We start from the raw sequence: 18,037 nt of genomic DNA, 5'->3' as shown, positions 1-18,037 counted from the left end.
AGAATAAAAGTTACTTTATATCTAATTCTGATATTCATGATATCAATACACGTTACAACTAAAATTTACATTTCCCATCCACAAATTTAACATTAGTACAGAAGGGAGTACTTTTTTTCTGGAAGTATGATTTATAACCACTTACCATTATATATGTATTAGAATGCAATCTAAATATATTAAGCATTTCAAATCCTTATTAATAACTTATCTTACAGACCATGCATGCTATAATATTGATTCCTACGCAACGGTCTGTTGGAATTCGATTTGTCGTTGTGAGATCCCAACAATTTCCATGCACGCGTTGTCACGGAAGTATATATTCCCATTCTCGCCGTTACACAGCGATGGACGCAATATAACACGTATACAGAATTGTGCAGAGAGAGCGTTTTCGTACTTAGTTGTGTAATGAAAATTACATGCTTCAACAATTACGGATTTTGCTAACTGAAAGCAGAGAGTTTTGTTAGAACCCTGCAGTTCTCTTAGATGGAACGTTGTCAACAGCGGTCAACAGTTAACATTATTACCATCGGTTACCAAAGAGAACTTACAAGTAGTATCGATAGGTATGAGCAGCGAGTGAGAGAAAAGTACCATGGCTGACTGAAAATGGTGATGAGTGAATAATTCAAGTATTGTGGCTTAGAAACTTATTAATTAATTTCATAATTTAAATATTTGTGAAGGGAGACTGAATTTGCAGTATTTAGGCAAAGCGCAGGAGTGATTAACAATGAACGGTTTGAGCTTAAGTGAGTTGTGCTGTTTGTTTTGTTGTCCTCCTTGTCCAACAAGAATAGCTGCCAAACTGGCATTCCTACCACCTGAACCTACATACAAATTTCTGGCCGACGAAGCGAGTTCAAAGTTCAGTTTGAACCTTACCGAACGAGCGGAGTGGCAATATTCTGAAAGAGAGAAAGAAAATATTGAGGGATTCTTTACACGGACTTCTCGGGGTAATCGTATTGCATGTTTATTTGTGAGGTGCAGTACAAATGCCCGATTTACAATACTGTTTTCACATGGTAATGCGGTTGATTTGGGACAGATGAGTAGTTTTTATCTAGGACTTGGTTCTCGCATCAACTGCAACATATTCAGTTATGACTACTCAGGTTATGGAGCAAGTACAGGGAAACCATCAGAGAAGAATTTATATGCTGATATCGATGCAGCATGGCACGCTCTTCGTACCAGCTATGGAATATCACCGGAGAATATAATCTTATATGGACAGAGTATTGGCACTGTACCTACAGTGGACTTGGCATCGCGCTATGAAGTGGGAGCTGTCATTCTGCATTCACCACTTATGTCGGGCATGAGAGTTGCCTTCCCCAACACCAAGAGGACTTGGTTCTTTGATGCCTTCCCTAGGTGAATAAGTTATGTTTTATTTCTTAGGAAGGCTGGCACTTCATTAATGTATTGCATGATGTGTGTCACTGAGGAGAAATGTAGCCCATTCGCACACTGTCACCACTCTGGGCACCCATCTTGTACACCTTCAGCAGATGGTTTGTGTTGGCAGTCGGTGGTAGTTGTTCATAATGCTAGTTGATTGTTTGTTTTGCTATGAACACAGATGAAGATGTAAGTATTGTTAGGTGTCACTTTAAAAGACATACTAGCATGGGTTTCTTTACTACATTCAGACATAAAGAAATGTTTAGATTATGTGGTACAGTGACAGTTCTAATTTCCATTTTAATTTACACAACAGAAGTTTTCAGGAGATGCGGTTTCATAAAATGTTGTGGCAGTTTTATCTGTAATCATAATCGTTAATGTTTTGTGTTGCGAAAATCCATCACATTAATATTGTTTTATTATGTGATGTTACTTCTGTGAAGTGGACAGATAATTTTGAATTATATCATTCCCTCATATCTGTAGTTTGTTCATTGCTTTTTGTGATGAAAGTGGTTTTGATAGCTTTCGTGTTTCATGCTCAAGTGAATTCATTCATTCATTCCCTTTATTTTCCATATATCCATACAGGTAACAAACCTAGGATGTGGAAATGGTCCCTTTGAAAATAGATATCTCAAGATACATATACAAAATTACATGAGTCAGATAATCAAAATCACTTACATTAATTGATTAACATAAATAGTATAAAGTAAAAAATTTAATAATATAGTTTAAAAATAACTTACTATAAAACTTGAATTAATACAATTTTATTTAAATTACCTGTGTTAACTGAAATAAATACATTACAAATTTACACACTTATGACCAGTTATGTTGATAATATTTGTTCATGCTGAAGTGAATAGTTTCTTTCTGTAGTGAAATGATTCTGTAGTTATGGCTGTGGTCTCCTGTGTTATGACACTGTGTTATTTGGAAGGTGGTTACATGAAGTGGGTAACCACTTACCAGGCATCACAACCCACTGTCGGTGGAAACCTTAAATTTTGAAGTATGATTCTGCATTTATTTGGAATGTTGTGGTGCTCTTATGCAGTGAGGATCCTCACAGAAGCTACATGCAGTCAAATACTGGAATTGTGAATAAGATGAGGCATTTGTTTTATAGTCTCGGTTCTATCAAATGCAGTGGTGTATGTTTTAAGTGGCTGATTTTGACAGCTGTTCAAAGTAGGTATGGATATTTAGTTTTGAATATATTTTTGTTTTACCCTGAGTACCAAAACTCTCAAATCATTGTGACATTTAATTTTAGGTAGAAAATACAGCTCAAGTTGGTTAATGACTGGTGTGGTTTTGTGTGCGTGCGCGCTTCTTGTCCATTTATATATGTTTTGCACTTAAAATTTATTAATTATCCTCACAAGTATTTCATCTATATATAACCAACCAACACACTGGAGCTCAGTACTTGAGAAGTCAACAATTGCTCAGCCACACAAGAGATCCCCAGCATTTATGGAACCCAGGGGTTTATTACCCTGTTCACAAAAGCCCACCACTGGTGTCTGTCCTGAGGCAAATGTGTCCAGTCCATGCCCCCACCCCAAATGCTATTTCACTACAGTCTTTTTTGATATTAAGATCTTTATGTTGTGGGATATAACACCATGTACTCGCTTCAAAGATAACTAATATATTCAAAGAACATGTCATATCCTTCATGCTGGTTTCTTGCTTGGCTTGCCATTCAACCCTAAAGATGGAGTCGACATGTTCTTCCAAAATTTCAGTTGACTTTAAGTAGACTAAATGGCATATTCCAGAAGATAGGACTCTTCATTGGCACAGATATGAGAACCTCTAATCTTAAAGCCTTCCTAGTGGTCTCTTACCTTCAGGTTTTCCTTCCAAAACAGTGTATGCACTTCTTTTTCATGCATGCTACATGCCCTGCCCAATTAGTCATCCACAGTTGGTCATTCTAATAATGCTTGACGATGAGCAGAATGTGTGAAACTGCATTGTGCAGTTTTCTCTAGCCCCTCCCCCCACCAAGTTTCACGCCCATACAAAAAATTACAGGAAAATTTGTAGTTTTGTGTATATTAATCTGTACATTTTTAAATAGCAAGTGAGAAAACAGAAGATTCTGACCTGAATGGTAGCAAGCATACTCTGCTTGTAATCTCTTTATTAACAAAATAATTTTTTGTTACTTTCAAAGGATATCATCATGGTGTTCAGTATTTCAGGTGTTTTATTTCTACTTTGATGCCAAAAAATGAACTTTTCATCATGGACCAGTGCAAGGTGTCTGAATATATGTTTCTCCAGTGCCTTCCTGGAACTGACTGATTTTCATGAGACCACATAGGACTGTCACACTGTTTTAGTTTTAGTCTCAAGTAACTTCTATTTTGACAGTTGATACAGTAATGGGTTACAGGCTGGATGATCCCAGGTTTGATTCCCCACAGTGCAGGATTTTTCTCTTCTCCATAGTGTTCAGACTGGCTCTGGGGCCCACTCAGCCTCCTATCCAATGGGTAATGGGGGCTCTTTCCCCAGGGGTAAAGTGGCAAGGGTATGGAGGTAAACACTCACCACCATCTAGTGCTCATGTTGAGAATGATGGAGCCCCACTCCCCTGTATGTCTTCATGGCGTGGTGCTTAACTAATTAAACACAGGAATAACTTCCGCTGCCATGCGTCAGTTCTTCGCCAGTACATATATTGGTCGAAGAAAACTACTGTTGATGTATATTTATTGACTCTAAGGACATTTGAGTGTCACTGCCAGCTGTGATTATGGTAGAAATCTCATAAATATTCATTTTTTTTCCTCATATAGTTTGTACAGCATTAATGTTTGCATAGGCTGTAGTTAGTAATCTTGTTCTCTACAGGCCATTAAGAGCCTCAGTAGGAAAGGCTGGAACACATTTTCTGTGACCAGTCCACATAGAGAAAAGCCTGTTGGTGTCATGCCTGGTGAACAAAGCTGAGCAATTGACTAACCTTGACCTGTTCATTGACCATGAACTGATGGCACTCCTGGATAGTGCTGTCATAAACTGTATCCTTTAATGTGCTCTTAAATTTGCATTTTATCCCACAGGGAAGTTCAGTACTTTAGCATGTGCAAGAATTGCAAATGTGTTATTATTGTGCTGTGTAATTAATTACATATACAAGGTACAAAGACACAGAAAAGTCTTTACCCATATTTTCTTTCAGCCAAAATATTAGTGTGATTGAGTAACCGGGTTATACATTCGATGCAATAGGGTACGCTTGGACCGCCCCAGCATTAACTCTCAGCTGCTCTGCAGCACTGCACTGCTGTCAGTCAATGAAGATGGCTGGTGTGCTCAACACGTCCATGTTGTATGAACAGCAAAGTGTTATTCATTCTCTATGGAGTAAGGGATGACCGCCCATCGAGATCCATAGGGAAGTGCAGCCGATGTATGGGGGCAAATGTCTCGCTTTGAGAAGAGTGCGGTGGTGGTGTTGTGAGTTCACTAATGGCCGGGAAGACCTTAATGACAATGAGCGGTCAGGGCAGCCTCACACCTTGCTCACACCAGACAACATTGCCTGCATGGATACAATGATGCAATGGTAAAGCAGATCGGCATGCGCACCTGAAGGTCATTTCCAAGGAGCTAGGCATTTCACGATTCCTTGGGGTATCGCAAGGTTTCATGTCGGTGGGTGCCTAAGCTGTTGGATGATCTGAACAAGGCCAACAGAATGATAATGTCACTGCAACATTTTGAGCATTACTCCGAGGAGCGTGAAAGGTTCCTGGATCTCCTTGTCACCATAGATGATACATGGGTATTGCATTTCACTCCAAGATCCAAGCAGCAAAGCATTAAATTAATTATTTTTTTTAAATTAGCTCAATGGGGTTGGAGTCCAGCTGGGTCCACTCGGCACAGTGGCCACTGATTGGCCTATTGTGCCCTGTCCCGGGTGATTATGATGATGGAGAATTTGGTGGAATGGAGATTGGCAGGGGAAACCAAAGTACTTGGAGAAAACCCACCCCAGCGCTACTTTGTCCACCGCAAATCCCACTTGACCAGACCCGGGATCGAAACTGGGCCACCGCAGTGGGAAGCCAGCGAAAAACTGCTTGAGCTATAGCACAGCCCTAAGCAACAGAGCATGGTGTGGAAACATCCCAGTTCACCTGTCACAAAGAAATTCTGCAGAATGCCATCCGTCAGGAAGTTGATGGTCACGGTCTTCTGGGATTGCCGAGGACCGCTCCTGTTGGATTTCATGCCATGAGGTGCCACCATCAACACTGACAGCTATTGTGGCACACTCATGCTTGCACGTCTGCAAACTGCCATCAGGAAAAAGCGCCTGGGGATTCTCGTGGATGATGCCGTTCTCCTCCATGACAACGCCAGGCCTCATGCGGCAAACAGGACCGGCACCCGACTGCAGTCATTCGGATGGGAGATTATGGAGCATGTACCATATAGTCCAGACCTCACCCCCATTGATTACCATGTGTTCAGCCCACTGAAGAAGTTCCTGGCAGGCCAGAGGTTCATTTCTGACGATGAAGCGAAAACCGCTGTCCAGCAATGGCTCTACTCTCAACCAGCCAAATTCTACAACAGCAGCATCTCTAAACTAGTGGGGCAATGAGACAAATGCCTGAACTGGGATGGTGACTGTATGGAAAAGTAGTCGAAGGTACTTAGAAAACTGCCTGTATTTTGATTTCCCTGTATGTGTATTATTGTGGCTGAAAAAAATAGGGGCAAAGACTTTTCGATTTGCCATTGTAATTACATTATATTTGTATAAGCTTTGAGAGTTAAGCTGCATTGTTCCCATTCTGTAAAACTTGATTTGTGAAATATGAAAGGAAACAGTTTTGAGATGAAGATTGTCTGTCTTTTGGAATGTGACATTGTGTAGTTTTTTAGGTGGGTATCAACATTTTGGAGGAATGTGTTATGGTATCTTCATGGCACCAGCCTGCCACACTGCGTGGTGCCATATCCCACTTTATAGTCACAACTATGAGCACCTGATATATCACAATGTTGAGGTGATTGTTGTGCCTGTTATGTTGCAGTATCGACAAGGTTCCGAAGGTAACATCACCAGTGCTTGTGATTCATGGTACTGAAGATGAAGTAATTGATTTTTCCCATGGCCTGGCAATCTATGAGCGGTGCCCTCGTGCTGTTGAACCTCTGTGGGTCGATGTATGTATTGAACAGATGCTATATTTTCACTAACTTGCAAGACAAAATAATATATGATATTGAAACAAATATGGCTAACCATCCTGTCTGGTTCCCACATGAATGTAGTGTTAAAGTGGGATTATTCTGCAGTGATGTCTTTTTGAAAGTTGAGTTGGTATCAAGTGATTTGGAGACTGTAGCTCCATCATTGGGGTATGTTCATGTGATGCATGACATGAGTATGTGTTGTGTTTGTATACACAGTATATGCTGTCAGAGTCCCCCTTATCCTAGTGCAGCCAGTTGGGAACAGCTGGCAGTAATATTCAGAATGGCAGGCCTCGTTACAGTTTATCCATCATTGGGATATGTTCATGTGATACATGACATGAGTATGTGTTGTGTTTGTATACACGGTATATGCTGTCAGAGTCCCCCTTATCCTAGTGCAGCCAGTTGGGAACAGCTGGCAGTAATGGTCAGAATGGCAGGCCTCGTTACAGTTTATTTGAGGGAGGCCATGGGGGTCAGGCTGCATCCTGACAACTTCTGTAGAGGTGAAGGATTCACGCATGTTGATCCTGACATCTGGCTGCCAACAAAGTAAGGCCATTGAAGAACAGAGGAAAGGGTCAGCAATAACCAGGAAGCATTCTGGATGGTTTGGGTTAAGCAACATGGACTTTATGATGACTGATAACTTGATTCTACTCACTGCTCCCCCATCATCCACTGTATGATGGGTTCGGAGGGCTTATAATGTGTACAGACACAGTGGGCAGTCACATCTGCATTTGATGGTGGGGACAGGGACAGTTTCTGATTATTTCACCCAGCTGATTGCCCAAGAAGACATCATTGCATCCAGTCAGTTTGGAAGCTTGTAGAGAATTGTTCTGATTTACTGGAATGTATGTTTAGTTTTTGTGTTCTTTGTACAGAGCACAGGTGGGAGGAACATAGACTGAGGGTACTTGAGAATCGGGTGTTGAGAATATTTGGACCGAAGAGGGATGAAGTGACAGGAGGTTGGAGAAAGCTGCATAATGAGGAGCTTCATAACTTATACCCTTCTCCAAGTATAATTATAATGGTCAAGTCAAGGAGGATGTGGTGGGCAAGGCATGTTGCATGAATGGGGGAGAAGAAGAATGGATATAGGATATAGGTGGGAAAGCCAGAAGAAAGGAGACCACTGGGAAGACCAAGGCGTAGGTGGGTGGATAATATTGAAATGGATCTTAGAGAGATAGGATGGGATGGTATGGATTGGATAGATCTGGCTCAGGATAGGGACCAGTGGAAGGCTCTTGTGAACACAGTAACGAACCTTCCAGTTCCATAAAATAATGTTGTATTTTAGCATCCTGTTGCACTGATTTTCATCCATGATATGTATACAGTGGCCATCTTGTAGTGCACTCAATTTCACCTCTTACTTCACGACATGTTTCGGCAACATAGTGCCATCATCAGGTGCCCTAATTATGCTAATCTATTGCATTGCTTGCCATTATATGTCTTTATAAAATTATTTAAAAAGTGCGTATTCATCAACTATAATAAAATGCTGGAAAATTTTTGAGTAGCTGCAGATTTGGCTTCTCAGAAAGGTCTCAGCTCCATAAGTAAGTACAGAACACATAAAGTTAATGCCATATTGGATTGTCATGTTTGTCTCTCTGCATGTTTAATCTCTCATACCATTAAATAGATTTCAGTAAAATTTTGTACTGGGTGGTCTACATTAAAAGCTGACAGGACAGTTTTATTTTGCTTTGTGTCTGTCAGATATAAAATCGTGCTTTACATGAGGATTAGATTGAACTTATCAGTTTCCTCAAAATTGACTCATTGTGCAGACAATTAGTGTATTGTGTAAATTATAGACTTTCTTTAGATCTACAACTTTTATTTGGAATGCTTTACTGTACAGTGATAAAGGCAATACAAGGAAATCTAATTTTTTATTTTGTGTAGTGTGACTAATGAGGTCTGAGGTTCTTACAGCACCGTCTGAAGATTACTGTTGTTCCCCTGAAGATAGTATTCTGCATCGTCAGTGTTGTGAGAACCTCAGTTCCAGCATGAACTAAGACTGTAGCTGTATTTTGCCACTGCATTCCAGAACTAATTCATGAATATTAACCCTGTGTTTGTACAGTTTCATTGCCCGTCACATTGGCATCTTATGGGTGGCAACACTGTCACAAATCAGAATAAATTATGTATCTGAATGTGAAATCTTCAGGAAAATTTTATTTTGTGTAATATTGTTTTACTGAACACTCAGTTTATCAGGAACACATTATGATTGCTTAGTGAAGGTAGCATGTTTCAGGAAGATGAACTGCTGCTGTGACTTATATGTAAGACATTGAAAGTAAATGTTTTTACTGAAAGAAGCTGTGCAGTCTTGACACTCTACCATAACCCCCCTGTGGTGCAGTGAAGGCCAACCCCCGGTAATATGTTAACATAGTATTAACTTTTTTGTATTTTAGGGAAAAATATTGGTTGGAATAGATTTAGTCTTGGGAAATACTTGTACGAGGTACGAAAGCGGATGTAAGAAAGGTTAACAACTTAAAGGAATTTCTGCGTATGGATTTATACGAACATTGGCTTGCCACGAGGGAATGCCCAGTCAGCAGAATGACGTTGAATGTATATCAAACTGCTAACTACAGAACTTACACTTGTGTGATGAGGGGACGTTTGGAGGTAAAAGTGTCAGCCAAACGGTTTAGCAGTAGAAGGGGGTGTGTCCCCTTAGGATCCCAGCCAACGAGATCACCCACCTTGGGATAAGACATCATTGGAGGCAGACTTACACCCTCCGGGAAAATAATGAGTAAGCATAAATAGGGGTATGTAACCCAGAGACCGAATTAGGAAGGGGATTATTATAACAGTAATTTTGGCCAATTGCGGCCGCAGGCTATGTCCAAATGGGCACCGACTCGACACCCGGCAACGCCATCCGTCTGCAGATTCAACCCAAGTAAGTGGAACTACTCTTATCGCCATGCGTAATAATTGTAATATTATTAAAGTGTAACTCCTCCAATGGGACTTGAGTCAGGAACGTTAGAACAAGTGTGCAGGGCGTAAGAGTGGTCGGACAGTGATGCAGTTGTAGCCAAGTGTAATGTGTAACCTGACACCAGTCGGCTCTTTCATTGTGATCGTACCAAAATGTGTATAACTGTATATTGATTGTGTTTTTACTAATATAGGGTAGCATAGGGTGAGGATGTGGTTTCTGTTGTGATTTCCTCCCTTACCACATTTCGCACCCGCGCCCTCCAGACAAGCCCGGTGAACAGTGAGCCCCTAGCCAATGAAACAACGATGAGGAAGTAATTCAGTCGTTTCCTTAGTCCACCCCCTGTGACTGCAGTACAAAATGTGACAGTGGGGATACCTCCACGCCCCCCTGTCACCACGGAATAACTGGTGGCAGAACAGTGACGGCAGCGGTGGGATTACCAATCCACCCCTGTCGTAAGGATTAAGGGCATAAACCCCCCCCCCCCAATCATGGAAGTGGATCCATTCTCATCTTATAAGTCTCTCTGATGCAGAAGGTAGACCTTTCTTATGTTTTATTTTTCCCCCTCCAGGGAGCAGGACACAATGATGTTGAACTCTACTCTCAGTATTTGGAGCGCCTGAAGCAGTTTGTATCTGTGGAACTACTCAACTGACAACTACTGCCACCTGGTGAGGAGTCGGAACACAATGCCACGTCCACTGTCAGTTCAGCCACCACGAGTTCTGTTACTGAGAAATTGCTCTAGCTAACCGATCCTCCAGCAAATCAGACAGTTGGTGAATCAGCCACCAGCCTGCAGGAAGAAAAATCAAATAGTGAACAGTCTTGTAAGAGCAGTGTGCTGAGTAGCCCTCCCACTGTACCGGCAACTTACGAACTGCCACGAGAAACTACCTGCTAGTCTTCTAACAAGGCATTTCATCAATTGGATCCTGGTTTTGGAAAACGAGAAGTTTCTGCACCATAATTTGGATTTCTCTGTTGAGAGAAGTAATGAAAATATTATGAAGAACTCTTCATTAATTATTCTCACAGCACAGAATTTTCATGATAAATTGTGAAGTGTGCGATGATAGCGCTTGTTTTCCAAAATGGAATAAGCATTTGCTGGAGATGAACTCAGTCTGATGTGTTTTGTGGTGTTGGCATGAGAGCAAGGTAGCGAAGGACTGGAACTAGTGAAGATGTAGCTAACCATACTTCCCATTATAGAATCAGTGACTGTCTGATATTTTACAGGGATCAAATTGAGTAAGAACTTATTGTTCCAAATTGAAGTGATATTTTAAACTACCATTAATCTGACTCTTTGCAATAGTAAGTGCATTTTGTTCTAGAGTAAACTTTCAGAAGTTTGATGTTGATAATAAAAAGGCCTGATTATATGTTATGGGGGTGAAACACTGCCGCGACATTATTAATTTCTACCTATGAGGTGTGTAGGTTCAAGTTAATATAGTGTGATGAGAGTGTACCTGTATATGGGCCTAGTATTTACATTAATTTGTATGTCTGACATCAATCAGGAAGTAGCCCCTGCAGTTTTGTTCAAACCCCATTGTAGTTAATACATTTTTATATTTTATTTATTAATTGTTACCCTTGTGTACTTCATTGAAATGCTTTCCTTTGTAGTAATTTCATATATATTTATAAATTGCAATGAAATAATTCATATGGAGATTTCACTTTTTGTGTAATTATATTTATTCTCCTCAGCAGTACAGTGTAGAAATTTTGGCTTCCAACTGAACTGCACAAGGCAGAACTTTTGTATTTTGCAACTCTCACTTGATGGTTTGGTGATGAAATGCTGCATTATAACAGTGCATGGTGCAATATGGCCGGAAATGAGTCTTACTCACTCTAAAGGTCTGAAGTTTTATGTTGTGTCCTTGTGATATTAAAAATAAAATAATAATCCTCTTACTGCCAAGTGAAGTGCTGCAGGCTGCATTGTAAAATCTAAGTAACACAAGAGAACCCTGTGTCTTGAATATCAAATATTGTGCATGATTATGCCATCTTGTAACATATAAATGAATTAGATGCAGTGAAGAACCAGCTCTGAGCATCAGCCAAACAAATCAGATTGTTGCAGGCTTAGTGGAAGCTGTCTTCAGTTTAATCAGTTTAATGTCAGGGAAGGGGTTAAGAATAGAAATTATTTGATTAAGATTGATGTGGCATCATTGTCATATCATCACTATAGCTATTATCACCTGTCACTAATTGTTTATATAGTTAAATATATTATCACCTGCAGTCACTTCTACTGGCTTGCTGAATGCTAATTGGTTGTGAGATGGAGCATCTGATGGAAGATTAGCATGAGTTATGTGTGTGAGAAGTAGCATTCTGCTGCTTTTACACAGTAAGATGATACATTACTTTGCATTCATGTTATAACGTTGATATCAAAGTTTTTATCCAAAGTATTTGAGAGTTCGGATGCACAGTGTAAAAGCTGGTAACGTGTCAGTATGTCATATATTAAGATATGGATTGTACTTCACTTTGTAGTATGTAGAATTTCCATTTCTGTTACAGTCAAGGCCATTAGGTTGTCATGGAGTTGAATAGATCTTACTAAGTAGATGTTTTGAACATCAGTGAGTTCATATATGTTTGTGTAAGATTAGTTCATATGTTGTATTCATCTTTATTGTAGTACTTCAAAGAATTGGCATATTTCAAGAACTTATGTGATAAATTATTTGTCTCTTTTCTTCTATAATTTCTGCTCCACCACTTTTTCAGTTCAGTATATTCTAAAATGAACTTTTAAAGTCCTCAAAAATAGTAGCAGTTGTGATCAGCTAATTATGGCCATAATTGAAGTTCATTATTGTTGAAAAACAAAATTGATGGTTCGACAAACTCATTGCATCATTCCTTATGTCATGCATGGTAAGCAATGTCTTGTAAGTTACTGGAAGAGGAACATGACAGTTTGTAGTGAGAGGCTGTAGAGGTCTCCTGTTCATATGTCAGTCATTTTAAAAAAAACTGGATGTCAGTGGACTTAACATGTCTTTGTTTTCATTCATGAGGAAAAGAAGTTATTGTTCTTATTCTGTGACGAAACAGTGCCTGCATTTGCATAAAATTACAGTTATTTTCATGGGATGATTTTAAAAATTGCAAATTACGACAGAGATATGTGAGTGAATGTCAGTTTTCAAAGAATCTTGCTTTGTGTACTGTGCCAAGTCAAAAGAAATTGATGTTAGAAAGAAAGAGTCAGGAAATAACAGAACACTTGCTGTAGACTCTGCTGAGAGAGTTTTCAGTGACAGCAAATGGTGTCAGTAAGGGTATGCTGCTAATAGCTCATCATCTATTTTTTTGTCCATTGAGACTAGTCTGAGATTTATTGACATGAAGGCATTAACATATTCCTGCATGCTTTCTTTGGTGGTAACAGAAGTACATGGGGGGAAAAGAACAGATATTTACAAAGAGTGATTCAAGAGGAAGGTTCAGATGTCATTAGTAAGGGCTCAGAAGAAAATGAGCAATCACTTTAGATCTATTGGCATTCAGTGTGTTTCTGGTGAGCACCAATTTTGTGAATGGGTGACAGGATGGTACCTTAAGAATCGGTTACAGCTACTACCTGTCGTGTTCCTCCTGCTGCTTGTGGTGGTTACTTACTGTAAATGATGTCAGTTGTTTATCACAATTTAATTCTCTTCAACCAAGCCTAGTGTTATAGGTAATGCAAAATATGTTACACTATTTTTTAAATATGACTGGCACAAGAGAGAAAATATAGAATATCTCATATATGAATTTATATGCAAAAAAAAGTTAGCCTCAAAATATCATTCAGCTAGGATTATGGTGGGCCTTATAACAGTTGTCTTATTGGCTTACTTAGCTCACTGGCAGGGAAAATGAAATTGAAAGTTCACCGTAGGGTTAACAAATCTGTGCTCCATTAAGCAACTGAACCCCTGCCCTCTTGCTACAGAACTGACTGATTCTGACTACCAAAAGTTTAACTCTGTAGAATGTACATTACAGCCTCTATAAATACTAAATACAGATAAAATGTGTTTTGCCACAGTCAATGTTGAGCCACAGAGAACCACCTCAGCTCAATTTACAGTTTATTTTCACAAAAAGTTTTGATGTTTCTTAAAGTAAAATGTTTATCTGGAGTAATCTCTAATTTACTTGAAGCCCAGATGAAACTCTTCTCAAATATGGCTCATTGTACACAAAATTGGTACATGGTATCTTTAAATATCTTTAAGATTACAGTTTCACATGAAACATTTTTCAGTATGATGTATATTTAATAAAATACAAGAAAAATGATATATTTCTCATTGGAGTGTAATATCTTTATTGCATGAACTTTTATTCAGATAAACTGACAGCACAAATTACCTGGTATAACCCAAATTCTTGTTTTGTTAATAGTCTTTAGTGTGTCTAATACCAAATTTTATAAATATCTGTCATAAGGTTCAGAAATTAAAGGGTATGACTGACAGAGTGCACTTACGCATGCATGTGAAGAATGACTGAAGCTGTTGGTAAGTGAGCAAGATTACAATTTCTGATGTTTACAGAAACCTGCTAGAAAGAATGGATCCATTATGTGGGGTGACAGTACGAATATGCTGGGTAGCAGATTTATTTTGACTCAGCCACCACATTTCTGCATTCATTCAGGAAACTGCAGCAGAAACCTTCATCTGATTGGCACATTAAGCATACAGCTAGCTTCCTTTCATCTTGATACTTTGAATTTGTGTGAAGCTGCTCGCATTACGAGAAGTGTGTGTATGATGTGAAATCATAATTTAATAATATTTTCACTTAAACATTCTTTTTTAATGTGTATAAATGGGATGAAGTTTATATTTTAAAGGAAAGTGCAGGTTCTAAATGGACAGTATTGATTCAGTTTGTATTTCATCAGTACATATATTATTGTCAAGGTCTCTTGTATTAAATTTCAAGAGTTTGCAAGAATTAGCAGGTATGGTAAAGCGTTCTTTATGGAAGAGAAGTTTATTGATCAAAACTTTTGATGTTGGACCCTACCCTGTCCAAAAGTAGTAGTAAAAATGGTAAAGTTGTCCCTGTGCTTAACTAATCAAGCACTATACCATGAGGACATATGGCAAAGTGGATGTATATGTCCACATGTTCTTGATCTCAGCACTTGTTGAAGGTGAATGGTCAGCTTCACGCCCGTGCTGCTTTACCCGCAAGGAAAGAGCCCCCTGGTACACATTGGGTAGGAGTTTGGGTGGACCCCAGAGCCAGTCTGAACGGCATGGAGAAGAGAGAATTCTTGACCCTGCTGGAACTCCAACTCCTTGGTTGTCCAGCCTGTAGCCAGTCGGTATACCAAATCCTGAAAGTAGTAGTACTATTATACAGGGTGTCCCAGGAGGAATGTGCCAGACTTCGGGAGGGTGTTCCTTATGTTAAAGTATGCCAATATAACCCAAAACACCTATGTCCAAAGTTGAACGGTTATGGAGATAATGGCCAGACAAGTGTGAAACTTTGACAGGTGTTACACACTTGTTGATTACCAAATACATATTAAAACTGCCAGGAATATGTGGTTTCTGTAATGTTTATAATGTACATAACATCAAATTAACTTGTGAGTGACATGAAGCCATTAAATTGAACTACAAAAAAATTCGCATGCCATGTCATAGTTGTCGTTAGGGTTCCACATGAATGGCAAGCATTGACATAACATTGCTGACTGCGCATTCTGGTATGCGAGTGTATGCGGCTAGTGTGAGCCGTCATCACCACACTCAAGGACAAACATCGATAAGACTTGTCAGCTGACAGATACAGTGTGTGGACCCGCCAGAAGACCACACTTTTCTCGGGCCATTATCTCTGTAACAATTCAACTTTGGACAGAAGTGTTTTGGGTTATATCGGCATAATTTAACATAAGGAACACCTTTCCGAAGTCTGGCACATTCCTTGTGGGACACTCTGTATAATAATATTTTCTTTATCTTCATTCTGACAAGTCATATTTAAGATGAGAAGCTGAAACAAAATGAGTTACTTGATTACATGTTTATAGTGCTTTGAACTGAATAAGGGACATACTGGCATCTTTGTAATACAGATCACTGTATTAATCGTTAACAGTATGATATGCAAAGTGATGGCAGGAAAGGTTTGCAGTGTGCCTGTTATTATTATTGACTGTGAAGATAAACACACCCTGTGTAGGACTGACAACATGGATGGTTCTCCTTTATCATGCAGTTATATTGTAGTTGGGGAAGGAATGAAGTTGACCATGTGTTCCCCTATGCAACATAATTGCACACTTCCCTTCCATGAACCACTGAGAGAGGGGTAGACAGCATAAATCACGGTTGGGGGATGACACTTAGAGATGAGAGAGCTGCTAGGCATGCAGGCAAGAGAAAATCTAGATTTATTCTTTTTCCAACCCAATTATAGTTGTCAAATAAGTCTGTGATAGTTTATGAGTTTAATCTGCTTTCAAGTTTTGTTCTTGTCTCAAGCCAGAACTGTTTCAGCTGTTCATTTCAGTGCACGTTGAAAATAAAACTGTTACCACTGTTTTTGAAAAACATTCTCTCTGACATGTATTAACTCTCTAGCAAAATACTTTTCACTGCAATATTATTCATTTTCCAAGAGCTGAATGTGACTACATTTTCTTTTTCTTTTTGCAAATTTCCGGAGTAACTGTGTTACATTGTATTTAGTCTCACAAGAAAGCTGGTTATAACTGCCCAAATTAATGACCTAAGACAACTGAGGTCAAAATAGATCAACAAATAGCCGAACTCATTCACAGGCAGATGATGTTGAAGACCTTTATAGCAAGTGTACTCCAAGTGAAATTCAAATAGTGCCAAAGATGACTAAAAATTTGGCATTATAAGCTATGGTAGTGTAATGATGTAAAACAGAAATAAATGATGATAATGCCATGATTACCTAATGAGCTTTCTGATCTCATTCAGGTTCTATAAAATGTTTTTCAGTTTGAAATTTCTCTGGATTCATGAAGTGTTGAATCTGCACATCTGATATACCCTCTTCAATTTTTTGAATCACAGTTGTTTACCTTATGAACAATTACAGGAACATTTTATAAAGACATAAAATGTCAGTAATGAAGTTTTTCCAGCCTGAATCCTGAATAGAAATAACTGAATTGCACTGAAGCATTGGGGTCAAAGTTTAAAGGTCAGGACATGACAACTGTTTGACAGTCGCCAAACATCCTTATTTGATGACGAGCAGAAACAACAAATCACAGATTCAATTTGAAAACTAATGCAACATTGTGTGAAATGGGTTCATTGGGTTCTATGGTGAACAGTTTTGTAGTAATGTGGCATTTCATTATGTAATCAAACAAAATTACATCACCAGATTTACAACACTTCTGTAGCTCATAGTATTGCAAGTAAGACACAAACATGGACATGACCCCGACAAAGAAATTTCTGATGTGTTTGTGACATTTACAGCTGTATGAGAAGCTGTGTTGCAACTTTTGTGAATTGATTGGGTTTGCCCCACACACACACACACACACACACATGCACGCGCACGCAAATAAATTAAATAGAAAACTTCTGTATTGCATCTAATACTAGAAACCATATCTGTGACATTATTGCAAATATTTGGCAAGTTTGCAATAAGAAATGCAGGAGCATTCCTCAGCAGTTTTAGTTTTGCTATGGAATAGTCTTATGTTAAATGTTAAATTTCTAACGCAAATTTTCTTTCTGTCTTTCTTTCTTTCTTTCTTTCTACAGTTCAGTCTGCTATATGTTCATGTGTTATCTTCAACCACTGAAGTACAGATTAAAATATATTCAAATGGATTTGAAATTCTATAAACGTTTTCAATCAGTTTAAATTGTGAGGGAACAGAAATACATGACCATGCATTCAAAAATTATGCCACCTTGTAAGTTAAGCTTATAAAAGTGCTGAGATTTGGTACTGCAGGTTATTACATCAATGAACTGTCAGGTGTTAACATGTACATGCCTGAAAATTTGAAGTTTTCATGGCGGTGAGTATCCAGACCAGTTTTATGGATTCATCTTGGGTCAGCATGGTACTAACATGTAAAGCTCGTGATGGCTGTGAATGGAATATTTTACATGTCTATTCAGTGTGAACAGGAAGACAATGAGCTAATTAAATGGGTGCAGAAAAACAGCGTACATCGGGGGACACTGGAAAATCTACGATATAATCCATAAATACTCGTACAGGAATAATCATGTATGGAAGAAGTATGATGAGAGGCATATAACCTAACCAACCAGGAGTAATGTATATATTCAAATAATATGC

At 38.9% G+C, this 18,037-nt stretch overlaps 1 protein-coding gene across 1 annotated transcript; it reads left to right on the top strand.

Annotated features, from left to right (window-relative positions):
• Window positions 1–533: 533 nt before the first annotated feature.
• On the top strand, window positions 534–14,013 carry LOC111874110 (alpha/beta hydrolase domain-containing protein 17B; the record flags this gene model as incomplete). Its single annotated transcript, XM_023869334.2, is given in 3 exon segments — window positions 534–1,389; window positions 6,504–6,636; window positions 10,245–14,013. Coding segments are annotated over 3 exon segments (864 nt in total). The 3' UTR covers window positions 10,329–14,013.
• Between the last annotated feature and the right edge of the window lie 4,024 nt (window positions 14,014–18,037).

The sequence above is a fragment of the Cryptotermes secundus genome, unplaced genomic scaffold (assembly GCF_002891405.2).
Source record: "Cryptotermes secundus unplaced genomic scaffold, Csec_1.0 scaffold3570, whole genome shotgun sequence".
Taxonomy (NCBI): Eukaryota; Metazoa; Arthropoda; class Insecta; order Blattodea; family Kalotermitidae; genus Cryptotermes; species Cryptotermes secundus.
The sequence above is the reverse complement of the archived record's forward strand: the minus strand, read 5'-3'. Positions and strand labels throughout refer to the sequence as shown.